The 17,480-nt window shown below is 46.6% G+C and overlaps 1 protein-coding gene across 2 annotated transcripts in view; it reads left to right on the top strand.

Annotated features, from left to right (window-relative positions):
* LNX1 (ligand of numb-protein X 1) overlaps window positions 1-17,480 on the top strand; it is a 107,808-nt gene that overhangs the window by 79,921 nt on the left and 10,407 nt on the right. For both annotated transcript variants that reach the window (XM_084759715.1, XM_084759716.1), the window contains 4 exons: window positions 2,401-2,603; window positions 6,006-6,377; window positions 13,966-14,100; window positions 16,586-16,763. In XM_084759715.1, the coding sequence (XP_084615841.1) occupies window positions 2,401-2,603; window positions 6,006-6,377; window positions 13,966-14,100; window positions 16,586-16,763 (888 nt within the window). The remainder of the gene's footprint in view (window positions 1-2,400; window positions 2,604-6,005; window positions 6,378-13,965; window positions 14,101-16,585; window positions 16,764-17,480) is intronic.

Genomic DNA, 17,480 nt, shown 5'->3' with positions numbered 1-17,480 from the left:
TCATGTGCCCGTGCGCCTCCCGGCTGCCAGCCAGCCTGTGCCTGTGTCCCCTCATGTGCCCGTGCGCCTCCCGGCTGCCAGCCAGCCTGTGCCCTTCATCTCCTCTCTACGGCCACCCTAACCCCTCACCTGGAAACAGGGATAAAAAGCCACCATCAGAGGTCAGTGTGAGGACTGAAAATATTGAAATCTTAATTTCTTAGCTCAGTGCACAGAGAAGAATATTTCTAAATCCTATGACCTTCAGGATTTAGAAAAGACAAAGACAGAATTTTGATCAAATTCTTTCATGTCCGGACTAAGACAATTTTGACAGTTTAAAAAATCATTTTAAGGGGATGGAGAGATGGCTCAGTGGTAAAGAGCTCTGACTACTCTTCCAGAGGTCCTGAGTTCAATTCCCAGCACCCACATGGTGGCTCACAACCATCTATAATGTGATCTGATCATACTGTATACATAATAAATAAATCTTTTTTAAAAAATCATTTTAACCCTTCCAAGTCTCATGGGTCTCACTGGTCTGGCTCTAAGGGGCACCGTGTAAGGGTGTGGCTGGGCATGTTCCTTTGAGTCATGGGGTCAGATGTCCCCCAGTTTGTGTCTGTTGTAAAGGAAGAAGGGGCGGGGGCAGCAAAGAGGGAGAACCAGGAGCCTTGATGATTGTTTCTAAAACTTTCTTTGCTTAAAATGATTTTTTCTAGAAATTTCCATTATGATACTAGACACGATCTGACACATGCTCGTGGTTTAAAAAAAAAAAAAGCCTACTTAATGCAATCAGAGCAGTGTAAACGTTAATTGAACTCACCCACATACTGTTAGCACCAGGAACTGACAGATTAAGACAGCTACTCACAGCCTCACAGAAGCCATTCGCTGACATTAAATGAAGTCTGAATGGCGTTTAAGACCCGCATTTACAATGTCACGGGCTTCCTCTAGCCACTACATTACCTCCCTAATTATGCTGTTTGGTTACTGCAAAGAACTTTTTTTTTCCTGCATAATTTTCATAGAGAGTTGAGTTCATTTAAATAAACGGACTATGGTTCCAGGTTTAGACTATAGTCATAAAGAGTGGGGTACGGAGAACCAGGCTCATAGTACATCTTCCCGGGTAATTAAATGACTAAATATGACTCTTAGCACAAGGCAGCTGTCGGCAGCTACTGGACACCAGTGTCTCAGCCTTCTGCTTCCCCGCTGTGCTTCAAGCTACACAAAAGAAGCGAATTCCCAACTAGACTAGTTGTGACTTGTTCTCAGCATTTGGTGTCCCGCTCTAAATTCTCGATCTCTAGGGCCTGTCACTGTGGACTCTGAGCTGGCCTGGCTCCTGGGGAACTCCTGAGGCCATAAGTATGCTGACCAGCAGAACTCTGGTGTTCTTGACCTGGCTCTGAGGCCACCTTACTTCCCAGCTTTCTCTCTGTTCTGTGCATTTCAGCACACACACACATACACACACACACACACACACACACACACACACACACACACACACGTGAATAAAGGACTGCCTGTAACTGTGTGTGGAGTTGCATAGTGACCCAGACAACTACTCTGTGTCTGGCACAGCCAAGGAGGATCAAAGAGGAAGCTAAGAAACGTGTCCTGAGAAAAGCCGACTCTTAGGTGAACCAGGTCTTTGCCTGCCTGCCGTTGATAGCAGTATCTGCCCAAGGGCTGACGGTTCCCGGAGCCTGTATAGCAGAGTCTCTGAGCTCTTCCAGAATGATCTAAGAGGGCAGAGGAGCAGATTCTATTTTTGTTCTTTTGATAAGAAAGCAATGAAATTGCAGTTCACTCCCTGAGGACATCTGTTCACTGGTCATTGCTAGTCAAGCAGTAAGCTCTAGCCAAAGGCTCCTGTGTGCAGAGAGATCTGTGCACCGAACTGTGGAACAGCTAGAAATCGCTGCCTGTATGGTATAATCAAAGTAGTTTAAACATTATTTGAGGCAGTCAATCAAGTTAACATTGGGGACAGCCAGGTTAAGACAGCTCCATGCAGCCTGGTAGAGAAGCCAGCTGCTGGATTCCGGAGTCCGGAGGATGATATGTGAGCTCAGGCAGCAGTAGTGGGAGGCTGAATGCCGCCGCAGGAACTAGAGTCAGCCTTGTAGGAATTGTGTGTTTAGAGTCAGCAAGGAAATGAGGGGTTGGGATAAAGTTAAGTGGAAGGGATTGTTTCATGCATGCCATGAAGGAAAAAAAAAATGGGTTTCAGCCCAGGATGAAAAACATTCCGGTAGAGAAATGTATGCTGGCACCAAGGCAGGAGAAAGTGGGGAGCACACACAAGGGGTCGTGAGGGGTTCAGTTTGGCAAGAAGAGTGGTTGGGAATGCGCATGGAGTAGACGGCTGAAACAAATACTGGTTTTCGCCCTTCTCAGTCTTCCCCAGGTTGCACCACCTGATTCCAGACGGCGAAATCACAAGCGTCAAGATCAACCGAGCGGATCCCAGCGAAAGTCTCTCCATTAGGCTGGTGGGAGGCAGCGAAACGCCGCTGGTCCACATCATCATCCAGCACATTTATCGGGATGGAGTGATTGCCAGAGATGGGCGGCTGCTCCCAGGAGACATCATCCTCAAGGTGCCCGTGGGCGTGATCTTGTAACCGTAGGCTGCGAGGGCGCGGGCTGTACATCGTGGAAGGCACAGTAGTCTGAGTCCTCAGGAGTGGACGAGGGTTGGGCGAGCAGGTAGGAGGACAGATAGATGATTAGCCAGAAGGATGGGTGGATGCGTAGATGGGTAAAACAGTCCTTCAGAGCCGGGAGTAGATGGGTTACATAGGTAAATGGACGGCTATACATAGGATGAGTGAGTGACTGGGTGGGTAAAGGGGTTGATAAATAGGTGGATAAATGAGTGGGTGTGTATGTGGATAGGCAGGTGACAAATGGGGTGACTCTAATGAAATAAGGGTAGACACCCACTTCCCACAGTTGTAATGATATAAATCCCATACGAAGGGTTCTAATGTAACTAAGTCTTTCACTCTTCCCCGTCTCTCTGTTTTACAACTTCTCTTCGTTCGTGCACCATTTTCTCCGTCTTCTCTCTCCTTTTCCCACCCACTTTGTTTTCATCTTCCCTCTCTTCTTTCGCTTCCTGATCCTTCTGCGGCCTCTCCTGGAGCATACATTTTCTTAATTTGTAAAGCAGATGAATTGAAACAGTTGTGTTGCTCTAACTGCGTTCAGATGGCCATCTTCAGAAACTCTCCTGTGGCTTAATGGCCACCTCTAAATCTAGCCTCGTGACCCAGCAGGCATTCCCGAGAAGGCGAGGGTGGAGTGACCTGGCTTGGGCATACTGTCCTCCAAGGCGTGGTTGAGAAAGAAGACGTTCCAGAAGAAGTTTCTGGACTGGAAGGAAGAGGGAAGAACTGTTTATCAGACAGATGTCACATGTGAGCCAAAGGGCTGGAGAGCTAGCCCCGCCCCCCCCTCGTCTTCTTCTTATCTGATACTCAGATAACAGTTGCATCCCACCCTGTGCAGGCAGCAGAGGGCCAGCCCTGTCCCAGCATGAGCTGTTTGTTTGGCAAACTAATTGGAATAAGAGGAGAAATAATTGAAAGCAGTTTTACTGCAGAAATGTTGACATTCCCACAAGTCTCTGGGGTGGTGAATAGGCAGGGCCCATCACTCTAGTGGGCCACAACCATGCGACCCCAGTCACAGCAGGCCTTTTGTCCATGCTCCAGTGCGGATTACTGCCTGGGAGGGCTGCATTTTTAAAAATGCTATTTGTTGGCCCTCAGCTGGAGGCATTTGCCTTGAAAGGAATGCCGGGAACCTTCACCAGGTGACCCTGACTTTTCTTGGCCCCAGGATGCTGGGATAGCAGACGCTGCCACCTTCTGGGTAGTGGTCCCTTGTATTTGGGCAAGAAGGTGCTGTGCCTTCACAGAGGAAACCCCATTCATCTCTGAGCTGCAGCAGGAGGCAGTGGCTGACCTCAAGCAAGGCTCTTTCTAGCTCATTCCAACGTGCCTCTCACAATTGGCTTCAAGTACAAGAAATGTTAGCAAACTCTAGAAATTTAAGAAGGCCACGGCTGGTCTGTGGGGCCCCTTTCTCAAGCAGAGTGCAGGGCTGCTGGGAAACTGTTTTCTTCCAGAGCGGTGATAAACACTGGGGGCTGCAGCCTCCAGGCTGGGCCTGTGGAGCCAGGGTAATTAAAGCCAGACCGTCAGATGCAGCAGCAGTCAGTCCTGTAGCTTATTAGTGGGGCCTAGCTTCAGGATATTTAAGGAGTGCTATAGAGTGATCAGCTGTTCAGTAAATAGCCTAGAAACTTCCTTTTGCATTAATTTGTTTGAAAGCTCCACACACCCCTTTATGGCTAGAACATAGGCAGAGGACCCGCCACGTCCACACCTGACATTCCTATACACATTGTCACACTCACAGATATTATATCATAACACACACACACACACACACACACACACACACACACACGCATGCACACTCAGATTCACTCTTATAGATAATTTAATGTGAGAACACACTCAGGCACATTCACACAGATACCATAACAAACATATCTACACAGGGTCAGACACATGTAGATACTTTGACACGCAGATACACTCCCATATGCTCAGGTGTACTCACAGATACTACAACATGAAACATTAACACATGCTCAGGTGCATTCACACAGATACTCTACATACAAATACATTCAGACATTTAAGCACTTATTTTTTCTCCCATATCCCTCTCCTTCTGTCTCTTTTTCTCTCTCTGTCTGTCCCATCTCTTCTCTCTCTCTCTCTCTCTCTCTCTCTCTCTCTCTCTCTCTCTCTCTCTCTTAAACACACACACACACACATACACACCACATGAAACATCTGGAAGTGAAAGTATGGATAACTCAGTAAGAAAAATGTTATTGAAGAGTTTTAGTAAAGAAAATACCAACTCCTTTCCCCCTAAGTGGTGCTGGATGTCATCAGTTGGGGTGCAGGTATCACAGCTGGTGTTGGGGTGCAGGTATCATCAGCTGGTGTTAGGGTGCAGGTATCACAGCTGGTGTTGGGGTGCAGGTATCACAGCTGGTGTTGGGGTGCAGATATCACAGCTGATGTTGGGGTGCAGGTATCATCAGCTGATGTTGGGGTGCAGGTATCATCAGCTGGTGTTGGGGTACAGGTATCACAGCTGATGTTGGGGTGCAGGTATCATCAGCTGGTGTTGGGGTGCAGGTCGGTGGCCAGGCCTGCACTTCCCACACATGTGCTGAGTGTAAGAATGTAAATCTGAGTGAAATAGGGAAGTGTCTTGTTTTGTTTTGTTTTTTGAGACAAGGGTTTTTCTCTGTAGCTCTGGTTGTCTTGGAACTTGCTCTGCAGACCAGGCTGGCCTCAAACTCACAGAGATCTGCCTGCCTCTTCCTCTTGAATGCTGAGATTAAAGGCATGTGCTACCACTGCCGGGTATGAAAAGTGTCTTTTTTCTTTCTTTCACATTTTTAAATGTTTTCCTTCCTTCCTCCCTCCCTTCCTTCCTTCCCTATCACTAAAAAAAAAAATAAATAAATAAACTTGGGGCTGGAGAGATGGCTCAGAGGTTAAGAGCACTGACTGCTTTTCTAGAGGTCTGGAGTTCAATTCTCAGCAACCACGTGGTGGCTCACACCCATCTATAATGTGATCTGATGCCCTCTTCTTGTGTGCAGGTGTATAGTTGGGCAGAGCAATGTATACATAATAATTAATAAATAAATCTTTAAAAAAACTAAAATAAACTTGGCAGGCAACAGAAATGAAGGTCAGGCTTCTGTAAATAGACATACGGGTCGTAGTAAGGATGAGAGTGAAGGAAGATAGAGCCGAGTCATAGAGGCCAGAAAGTTGCTGTGGAAGGGTAGGCTATTTGGATTCAGGATAAAAGGAGACAGTGGAGCAGACTGGGGACAATCTCTTGGTTTCTCTGTGGGCTTGGGTCTGTATTCACTATCACATGGCCCCACCCCCCAGGTCAATGGAATGGACATCAGCAACGTCCCTCATAGCTATGCCGTGAGGCTCCTGCGGCAGCCCTGCCAGGTGCTGCGGCTCACCGTGCTGCGGGAGCAGAAGTTCCGAGGCAGAAGCAACGGACAGGCACTGGACTCCTATGGACCTCGGGATGACAGCTTCCATGTCATTCTCAACAAGAGCAGCCCCGAGGAGCAGCTCGGCATAAAGCTGGTGCGCAGGGTGGACGAACCCGGGGTGTTCATCTTCAACGTGCTGAATGGCGGCGTCGCTCACCGACACGGCCAGCTGGAGGAGAACGACCGTGTGCTGGCTATCAATGGACACGACCTTCGCTTTGGCAGCCCAGAGAGTGCTGCTCATCTGATTCAGGTGGGTCCGAAGTCACCCTAAGATCCCAGTCAGAAACACCCGCACGAGCAGAAACACTCAGCCCCTCATCGCACTGTGTGAGCCTCTCCCTCCAAGGAAGTCAAGGGAGGGCCGCCATATTCAATGCTACTACCCGAGTAAGAACCCAGCTGACACAAATGGTCCTGATCTTTACTGATAGTCTTTCAGTGTATGTTCGTTCTCCCCCGCGCCCCCCCCCCCCCCGCCACCCCCCATCACACACCACACACACCTTTGTCCTCTAATTTGTTTTTGTTTTTATTTTATGGTTACCTGCCAATCCAGGGAAGTATAGTTTAGGAACATGTGACATGTTATATTCTCTACCTAGAACAATGCCCAGCAAGGGCAAGCACTCAGTGAATAAGTGTTTATTATATGTAAATACTTAACTAATAAATGAGTCAAATTACAAGCAGGTAAATATATATATAATAAATTTTGCTCATTAATTCCATCTCTGGGGCTTCTTGTAAAATCAAGCCATTAGCCACAGAACCAGACCTACGTTTGTTTGAACATGCTCTTTGACCCTATGATGTAATCTCTACTTTTTAATCCCCTTGGCTTTGCTTAGTTGTCATTAGTTGACCGACCTCTATGTACCAAGCAGTGCCCAGGACAGTGGTGAACGAGGTGGCCATGGCTGCTTGCTTCTCAGAGCCTGGAAAACATTCTGTCCCTGATTTTGTACAACCAAGAAGGCAGAAGGCAGAGCTAGACTAGAAAAACAGACAAGGTAAAATAGTCATACATGAGATAGAGGTCTTTTTTTTTTTCTCCAGGAAAACACCATCTTAGCTTAATTTTTTTCGTCTTTAAAAATTAGACCCTAAGAGATTGTCGATGTTTTTTCACGATGCACTTGTTAGCGCCCCCTGCAGGTCACCCTCTGCGGTGCACTTGTTAGCGCCCCCTGCAGGTCACCCTCTGCAACTCCCTTTCTGGAACTCATCTTTGCCAACTGTACTTTCGCAACAGGCAAAAGAAAAACTCCAACTCATGTTATTTAAAAAAATCTTGATTACATATGGCATTTCACTCTTGAAGATTAATAACAGAAGAACATGTTTTTCCCCGAGAAAGTAAATGTACGAAATAGAATCTTGCCTAACAGTGGGAATTCCTTAAAAAAAAAAATCCCCTTGCTTACTAAACAAAGCCAATCTGTTTTATAAGCAGAAAGAAAAAAATTTTTTTAGAAAGGCTAGAGTAAAGCTAGTTGGAAAAGAAATTTAAATAAGGAACACCATGAAAAAAAAATACCAACTAAGCACTAGCTTGCTGTCTATGAAAAGTGGATTTTATTTATGGGATGCTTGTAACACACACCAGGCTGCAGGGATTTAACTAAATACCCTTCAAAGATTGAGACTCAAGTTTCCACCCTGTTGGCTCTGCTGCCCGCGTGCGTCTCCTGCATGAATCACATTTGCCTCACAAAGAAATTCCCAGACATGTCCTATTGGTCATGTTCTCTTCCATCAGACCGCACACTTTTTTCCCCCCTACATTACTTCCGGGAAGTATTGCAGTGAGGCCCCAACTGTTTTAAATTGGAGCAACTTTACGTATGTTAAGCCCCTAACCTCAGCTTTCTCAGCAGCAGCCTGGGCAGTCCCCTGTGGTAAGGCACAGGGAGAGTTAAGGCTAAGAAGGAAAACCTTAAAGAGAAATATGCCTCCAACATAGAACAACTGGCTGGCTTAGTCATGTACTAAGGACCACCTGGGCTTTCACCATTCGTTGTTCGTTTCTCAAGCTTTTTTGAGCAGCCTTACTGGAATAACTATATGGAAAACAAACTTTTTTGGAACTATCTGTTGTCATACTTGAGATAACAGAACAAAGAGAACTCAGATCAAAGAGGGGAAAAAGATCTCAACATCTGTATCCCAGAGGGTCGGTGTGAAAACCCCCAGATTCTCAGAGCCTGGGGGAATTTGCATCCATATGCAATTCTAGATTAGTGAGCTATGTTTATTTGGGAATTCAAATATATATGGACAACAAAGAAAGCAATGTGAGTTTCAAATTGAGTAATCCTCCCTGTTTTTCTCTTTTCCTGCCCTGGCCCTGCCCCTCTTGCCACCCTCCTGCTCTCCCTCCCCCTTACCCCCTCCCACTTTCTTTCTTTCCTTTAAGGCAACCCTAGAAACTGGAAAAAAAAAATCCCATCAGTTTATAGTGGTGGGGGAAATAGGAGCATTCAGTAACACTGCCATGTGTGTGATTTTTGATTTTTTTGCATGAAATAATATTTAAACATACAGTTGTTTCATCCAAGAGCTGAAAGCCAGCCTGTTCAAACTGTTAAACAGAATGCGATGGGGCTTCTGACAGAGCCCAGAAGTAAACGGTGCCCTGCTCATGTTGCCCACGGTTACCCTAAAGACAGGATTCCAGCTCATGAGTTGTGCTTTGTACCTGGAAAAGAAAAAGGCAGAACTTATGTGGGAATCTAAACATTCAAGTCCCTCGGAGCCAATAAGAAATGGCTCCACCACCAGTGAAATAGGACCTGCTAGGCCTGTGTGTGTTTCTACAGATCAGATCAGCTCGTGTGGAATCCAAGCCCTGCTTACATAAATTGTCTTACCAGGGCCCCATAGTAAATTTAGTGTGCATAGACTAAACTTAAATCTGCTTATGCTCAATTCTCAAAGCCCAAATGATTACTAAATAGGACTCTAAGTCCCTCCCCTCCCCCCCTTTTTTTTTTGAGAAAGTGGGACTTGGAAGCCTATAGAGCACTTCAAGTTAACTTTTATGAGAACGAATCTTATAGGCAGCTGTTTGTGCAAGTGTTAGATGGCCAGGAAACCCCACTGCCCTTTCTCCCCCACACATTACCTCCCCCTGCCCCCACGCTTACTCCTTGACTGTGGGAGAGAAATGCTCCTGAGAGTAGTAACCTCCAGTTCCCTGAAGGGAAGCTGTGCTGGGGCGGAGGGGTATCTTCAGCCTGTTTCCATCAGCCAGCAGATCCGGGACTTAGGCACCAACATCTTATTTTGACTTTGTCATTGACGTCTGTATGGCCCTCCATAAGTCACCAGCTGTGTCTTCCATCATCACTCACTGTCTTATTTCTCTTTCCTCCTCCCCTTTTCCCCCACCTTCTTCTTCTTCTTCTTCTTCTTCTTCTTCTTCTTCTTCTTCTTCTTCTTCTTCTTTGTCCTCTGTGTAATACACCCTGGCTGTCCTGGAATGGATTTGTAGACCAGGCTGGCCTTGAACTCACAGAGGCCCGCCTGCCTCTGCTGTCCAAGTGCTGGGATTAAAGGCGTGCCCCACCACTCCCAGCTCACTTTCTTAGTTCTAAAAGATAGTGTGATGCTGAGCAGCTGAAGCCGAACAAGCAGCTACAGTCTACTATGAAAAGTAGGCAGATGGCTGCTCTAATTCTCCTTTTCAGCCCTGGTAGAATACTCAGCTCTTCTCACCACCTCTCCTCAAAGCCCCTCAATTTCCTGTCTCTGTGACATGACTCTGATGGCATTCAACTCACGAAAGAGGTTCTACCCTGTAGAAGATAGTCATGATTAAAAATAAAATAAAATAAATTTTGCCAGCAGGCATTGTGCTTGGTACCAAAACCTTAGCAATGGGCAAATTCTAGGTTTGCGTTCACCAGGTTCACCCATCAACATCCCATGTACTATTAACTTACTCTAGATGTAAATTTCTGAAGTCTGTAGTTTTCGGTTCTGTGGGAAGAATTTCCCCGAGGGTCAAGCCAAGAACTTTGTCCCCAACCTTGTTACACAGTATGCTATATCTGTATAGTCAACAGGGATGACCTGGTGACCTTGGCATGTTTCTAGCTTAGCAGTTGGTTCTGATGGCCAGGGAAGGTCTGTGTTCCATCACATGGTTTCAGAGGCAGGCTGTGCTGTTGTGAGGTCCTGAACAACTTTTCTCCCATCTTCCAATGCGTTGTCAGTGATGAAGACGGATGTGTGTACCTCTTGGCCCCGTAGGACATGGGGGCAGTAGTCTCTGTGTGAAGTAACAAAACAGGGGGTGGGGGGAAGGGTTCCATCCCAATGGCCTCTGTGCTGTTGGTCCATTTAGCAAGAAGACTCTACTAAGATGGCTAGACTAGAAGTCATCGCCTTGGTCCAGTTCTATGCTCCAGCCCTGCTCAGCTTCGATAGGGTAGGGCCAGGAGAGTATAGGAATAGCTGCCTCAGAAAAGAACCAAAGATGGAAGTGAGTTCTCTTTAAAGATGGTTGCCATGGTAGACAATGACGTGGGCTTGTCTTACAGGACACAGCTAGAACTGACTGAAGTTCAGGTTAAAGACAAGCCTTCTAATTAGCACTATATTCCACAGGCACGTGTTGCCTAGGGAAGTTCAGCTCCCTGTTTTGGGGGAGGTGGACACATGAGCAGATTGACAGCGTAACCAGGGTGTCACAGTGGAATTGAACCGGGGCCCTTAGAGAAAAATGTAGGCTCGGCGATGTCTGGCAGCTCCTGCGTATCTACACTAATGGAGTCAGAGCTCCATGAAGCCCAGGGCTTTGTTAGCATGAGCCGCATGAACTAAGGATGGTATTTGAATATTGAAGAAGAAATGAGGTCAGCAAACTGTGTAGGAACAGCCGTTCCCACAGTATCTGTGGACAATCAGTCAATGCCAGACTGCTGCTTCCTTCCGGGGATTTTAGAAGAGTTAGATGTGCATCATACATCTTGTTTAAAAAAATTTTTTTTAAATTACATTTGCTTGGGGAGTGTGTGTGTGTGTGTGTGTGTGTGTGTGTGTGTGTGTGTGTATCCCCATAACAGCGCAAATGCCTTATTCACTTTCCATTTTCCTTACAATTAGAGGAATCACTTGGCTGGGCAAAAAGCTTACACTGTCAATCACAGGTTCTCTGTCCACTTTTGCTCTGCCTGCAGTTAGCGCTGGCCCTCCTAGCCACCATTTCCCAGTAAAATACAGCTCTGCTGTGCCCATCTTCCTGCATGTATATGGGTGTGAAGCCAAGAGTCACTCTCGCCTTCATCCTCTGTGCCTCTGCCTCGTCTTCCTTTTCACATATCTCAGTGGAAAGAAAGACTCCAGTGCCCAGGACTGTCTCTCAGGATTGCCTCCAGCTGCTGAGAGCCAGTGCCAGAACAAACACATCAGCCCACCTCATATCTCCAGGGCTGTGAAAGAAAATGCACCAAATAGCCTCCCTGAGAACAGTTCACGAGCTGCCTGGTAAAAGCCACAGATCTAGCCTTGCTCAGAATTTATTTGCAAGTAAATTGATACCAGTGTTATTTATTGGGGTGCTGGTCCTGCCAACGCTTCATCCTTGAGCCAGCATTTGAAAGCCCAGTAAGAAATGGTGTGCTCAAAACCCCAAATTAAATAGCCTGCTGCTCCTTGGCAATTTGGATTTTTGCCCGGCAAGTTGAGCCATATGTAATTCTCCAACGCTCACATTTCTTATAAGGTGTTGCGCAGAGCATGCGCTGCTCGCTGTCCAAGACAAGCAGGATACGATTCCAGCCCAGGGCAAAAGCGTTGCCAACACCCTTCTCCACAGTGGAGTTTCCACAGAGATAAGAGCGCACACTCGGGCTCAGTGACTGAGGTTTTTGGCGTGACTGGCTATTGCTACTTATCTTCCCAGGAGTCTTACTTCAGAGAGTTGTTGAAGATAACCTTTTAGGCCAAGTGAGGCTCGCAATCCAGAGGGAGATTGTAAGGGTTACAACACTCTCTTCCAGGAACTGAACACAGTCGGTGATCCCATAGTCCTGGGTTCTGTGTGTCAGCTTTCTGCGTGATGTGTTACATGAGTGCGCTCTCTCTCTCTCTCTCTCTCTCTCTCTCTCTCTCTCTCTCTCTCTCTCTCTCTCTGTCTGTCTGTCTGTGTGTGTGTGTGTGTGTGTGTGTGTGTGTCTGTAGGACATGTGCACGCCACTTCTGGTTTTGAAACCCAATTTCCTCCAGGTGCCTTTCTAACCAAATCAAGCCCCACCTCTTCCATCAGCACTTTTTCACTGAAGAGATTTTCTGGAGCAATGAGAGGATCCACTGGCTGCTTCAGTCAGGGTAATCAAGCTTGTTTCTACAGGTTCCTCAGGCCCAGGGACTCGCCTGTCTCCCCTGCAGATCTGAAACCTTGAAGATTGGCATGTCTGGGTTCTGACACTTGCAATCAGAGACACAAGAAACTGATCCATGGCAGAAAGCAAATTCGTAATTTAGTGAATTTGTAATTTCCCTTGTGGAATGAGCCTTCCCAATAAGCAACGTGTTTGCTCTTCTGAATCTTCTGCCCAAGCACTGGCGGATCAGGATTAGCGATAGTCACAGTGTTTCCATCTCTGCAGTGTCGGAGTTGCTGCCTCGGATCTTGTTTCTCTTTCTTTGCTGCTGACCCTTTATCTAGAACTCTGCTGTGCACTTCACTCCGTGCCCCTTGGTGCATAAGAAAGGCTCCCGGTCTCTGACTGTAGCTGAGCTGTCATTAAAAGCACATGAAGAAGATGTCACGGTGTCTCTTCGCAGACTTGCACGAGTCGGTCCTTTCTTAGGTTTTTGCCTTGAAGCAATCAATGTTCAGCTCTCGGTTTCAAGTTAAATAACTCATGCTTTTGCCAAAGTACCAGCTGGGCACTGACGTGAAAAATCTACAGTGGGGGCTGGAAAGATGGCTTACTGGTTAAGTGCGCACTGTTTTTGCAGAGAATGCCAGTGCAGCTTCCAGCAGCCACACCCTGTGGCTCACAGCAACTTGTACACCAGCTTCAGGGAAATCCAGTACCCTCCTCTGGCCTCGGAGGACACCTATACTCAGATGTACACATCCCCATACATCCATGTGCACATACACATAATAAAAAATAAGATACATCTTTAAAAATATGTCCTTCCAGCTTGGATCACATTTATCTTTGTTGTTATTGTTATTATTATTCATGTTATTATTATGGGTTTTTAAAAGGATTTATTTATTATATATACAGTGCTCTGCCTGCGTGTACACCTGCATGCCAGAAGAGAGCACCAGATCCCATCCTATGGTTGTGAGCCACCATGTGGTTGCTGAGAATTGAACTGAGGACCTCTGGAAGAGCAGACAGTGCTCTTAACCTCCGAGCCATCTCTCCAGCCCCTATTATTATTGTTGTTGTTTTTTTTTGTTGTTTTGTTTTGTTTTGTTTTGTTTTGTTTTTGAGACAAGGTTTCTCTGTGTAGCCCTGGCTATCCTGGAACTTGCTCAGTAGACCAGGCTGGCCTCAAACTCAAAGATCTGCCCGCCTCTTTCTCCCTAACGCTGGGATTAAAGATGTGCTCTACCACTGCCTGGCTGGACCACATTTAAAAAAGAAAAGAAAAGAAATCTAGAGGGGTTGGGAGTGGACCTCAGGGGCAGAGTACTTACCTCAGTATATGCCCAGAGGCCCTGGAATCAGGCTCCAGCACCACATAAGAAAAAAAAAAAGCTAGACACTTTATTTTTACATTAAATAAAGTCAAAACAAAAGTGGTACCCTGGTAAGGCCCTGGAGCTAGGCCTGTGCACGTGGCTAATTTGATGTCCTCTTGTCCAGGCCAGCGAAAGACGTGTCCACCTCGTCGTGTCCCGCCAGGTTCGACAGCCCAGCCTGGACATCTTTCAAGAAGCTGGCTGGATCAGCAATGGCCAGCAGTCCCCAGGCACAGGGGAGAGGAACACGATTTTTAAGGTGAGGCTCAGCCAGGCGTGTTGGCAGCTCCTGCAATGGGCTATTTCCTTGGGAAGGCAGTGTGTGCACTTTAAGGCATCTAAGGGCTATCTTTGGACTTTGTCATTTCAAGAAACACTAGTCACGAAACTAAAAGGCCAAAGTCCCATCTACATACATGGGAGGTACCAGGTGTTTCCCATTCAAGCAAGAGTGATAAGGACGGTGCTCTGGGAGGGTGTTATGTCTCAGCTTTCAACCCTCCAAGGGGACCTGACTTTTAGTGTAAATCAAATACATGCCATATTTTTAATTGTGGTGGCACATGCCTGTAATCCCAGCACTTAGGGAGGCAGAGGTAGGCGAATCTCTGTGAGTTCAAGGCCAGCCTGATCTACAAAGTAATTCCAGGACAGCCAAGAAACCCTGTCCTAAAAAACCAAAATAAATAAATGAGTTATCTGACAGTATTCATTAATGTCAAACTATATGTGAGATTAAAAAAAAATCACCTAAAACTTGTATCTAATTGAATTCAGTTGAATTAAATAGAATGTGTTATGTTTTCATTCATTAAGCTACTATAAATGAGGCCTATACCACAGTGAGGCTCTATAGAAGTCAGGATGATGTCATCAGATCTTTGCTGCAACCCTCTGTCACGTGTCCGCATTCCTGGACACACACTGGCCCACTGGGAAAGCAGCTCTTTCCACTTCTACTTCAGCTTGCCTTCTGAAATGCCCCCATCACCCAGAAAGAGAGACACATGGCTGTGTGATGACCTGGTTTCAAGCTGATTTAGGAAAACAACATGGCATTTGAAAATAGGAGGAGTTTAAATGCTCCCAAGAAATATGAAAGAAAGCAAGTCAGGACCTGCGGGACAGAAAAGGCCCCATCCAGTTGACTAACATGCATCGTCTTTTTAGGCCCGTGGTCACCTGTGTGAGACAGGATGGGGGCCATGGCCAGATCAGTGTCACAGACACACTAACTATACCCCGGGATTGATTTTAAATCAAGCTACAGCGTCTTGATGCTTTCTAGATGACTAAAAGGATTTATTTTCATTTAAACCCCAGGCAAACATTCTACAATGTAAATATCTCATACAGTTTCTTAGTGGCCCATCGTTTTGTTGTTGGTTTTGGTTTTTTGAGACAGGGTTTCTCTGTGTAGCCTTGGCTGTCCCAGACTCGCTGTGTAGACCAGGCTGGCCTCGAACTCACAGAAATCTGCCTGCCTGTGCCTCCCGAGTGCTGGGATTAAAGGCGTGCGCCACCACGCCCGGCTGTGGCCCATAGTTTTTAATCAGCATGAACTACTTCATCACAAATCAGGCAGCTCACCTTTAGGGAGAAAGTCAGTTTCTAGAGTAGGGAGTGAGGAGAAAAGACAGAAAGGCCTCTGTCTGTCTTACTTCCCCCCTCATGACCCAAGTTGGGAAACCCAGCTTGAGGAATTTACTCAGAGGTTGGGTTTCTCCCCACCTCCCATCTGGTGGGGAAAGCAAAAAGCCATCAGAAACACAGGCCACGTCTGGGTAGCTGTCTAGAGAGAACTAAAAAGGGCAAGATGTATAAAACAGGGCAGAGTTTTGCATGTGTGCATGGTTTGCGTGCATGTGCATATGTATATTTACAAACATGTGTGTGCATGCGCACGTGTGAGCGCGTGCATGTAGAAGCCAGAGCATGACATCAGGTTGTTGTCGACCATGTTAACTGAGCTTGCCCGTTTGATTAGCCTAGCCAGCCATCCTTCTCTGTGGATCCCTGAACTCCGGAATTACACATGAGCCACCATCTTTTCCATGCCTGGCTTTTATATGAGGGCTACCAGATTCGAACAGTGGTCCTCAGACTTGGGCATCAAGTATGCTAGCCACCAAGCAGTCACCCCAGGTCCTTTTTTTTTTTTTAAACATAGAAGAGCTTGCTGGGCTAGCAAGATGGCCAGTGGGTAAAGGCCCTTGCTGTCAAGCCTGACAGATTGTGTTTGATCCCTGATGGAGCAGGAGAACCAACTTCTATGAGTTGTCCTCTGACCTCCACATGCATGTTACAGCATGTGCTCACCCCGCCCCCAACCTCCACACACACCGTAAATAGATGTAATTTTAAATATGGAAAATGTACAGAAAACAAGAAAAAAAAAAGAGAAGAAAAACATACTGATGTTCATGAACAGTGAATTTTCTGAGAAGTGGGCCTACCACTAGCAGAAATGGATGACTCACTGGAGAGATTTGGAATACAGTTCTCTTTTTGTAATCTTCAGAGTTCTACATGGTGTCCAGGCTGTTCCCTTTCTGTTTACGATTCCATTTTGAGATGTAAACTTTTGCAATGTGTGACGCTGTGACTCCGTCACATGGTGGTTCTCTCTGTGTGTTCCCTGCGACGCTGAGCACCACCACCTTATTGATGCAAACTGCAGAACGTGTGTCCGTGGAAATGCCTTGTGAGCGCATGTGCCATGTTCTTTGTGTCTGTGCCTTCAGCCCCTCCATCCTGCAGCCACTTGTCATGAGAAGGTTGTAAGTGTCCGAAAAGACCCCAGCGAATCTCTCGGCATGACCGTTGGAGGGGGAGCATCACACAGGGAATGGGACTTGCCTATCTATGTCATCAGTGTTGAGCCCGGAGGAGTCATAAGCAGAGATGGAAGAATAAAAGCAGGTACCAAATAAAGAGAACTAAGGCGCTGGGTGGCAGAGCCTGGGAAGGAGTGAGCAGCTCGCCGAGTTAGCTAGCTGGTCTGTCAGAGCTTAGGAAAGCATGCGAGAGAGTGCGCTGGCTGTGGTGGCTGGCCCCTTTGGCCAGGACGAGCATGGTGTGGCTGTAGTCCAGGGTCACCCACCCCTCTCAGTACATGTGAGTGGGTGTGAGGCAGCTTTGCCAGGAAGGCTAGAGCCCTTAGACTTTGCAGGATGGACAGACAGTCACTACCCCTGTGAGCAAGTTGCTCCTAAAGTGTAATTTAGTCCCACGCATTTTAAGGGGTTCTTTGCCAGCTTGATCCAGTAGTGAAACTGATTTGTGAATTGTGCTACTTTGTGTGGACTAAAAGGGATAAACCAGTTCATGTACTGATCGCATAGTATAAATTCAATTTAATTCAATTTTTCTGCTCTTTGGTGAGAAGTGGGCCTCTGTTAGCCACTCCTGTTCTGGGCTCCTCTATGTAAAGGCAGGTATCCAGTTACCTCTGCAAGCATGTGTTCATAACACTGTTCCAGCACATGAAGAGGTCACCTTGGGAGAGGGACAGTTGTGCTTTTTAAGAGCTAAGATTTAAGAAAAAAAAGTTTCTCAAGTACAGTCACACTGACTGATGGGTTGCACGGGGTAGGGTGGCATAGTCAGACAATCAAAAGATAACGTCTTTTTTTAAGT

The sequence above is a fragment of the Acomys minous genome (genome assembly GCF_964271855.1).
Source record: "Acomys minous genome assembly, chromosome: 15".
Taxonomy (NCBI): Eukaryota; Metazoa; Chordata; class Mammalia; order Rodentia; family Muridae; genus Acomys; species Acomys minous.
Note: the sequence above shows the minus strand (reverse complement) of the source record. Positions and strands in the feature narration are given on the sequence as shown.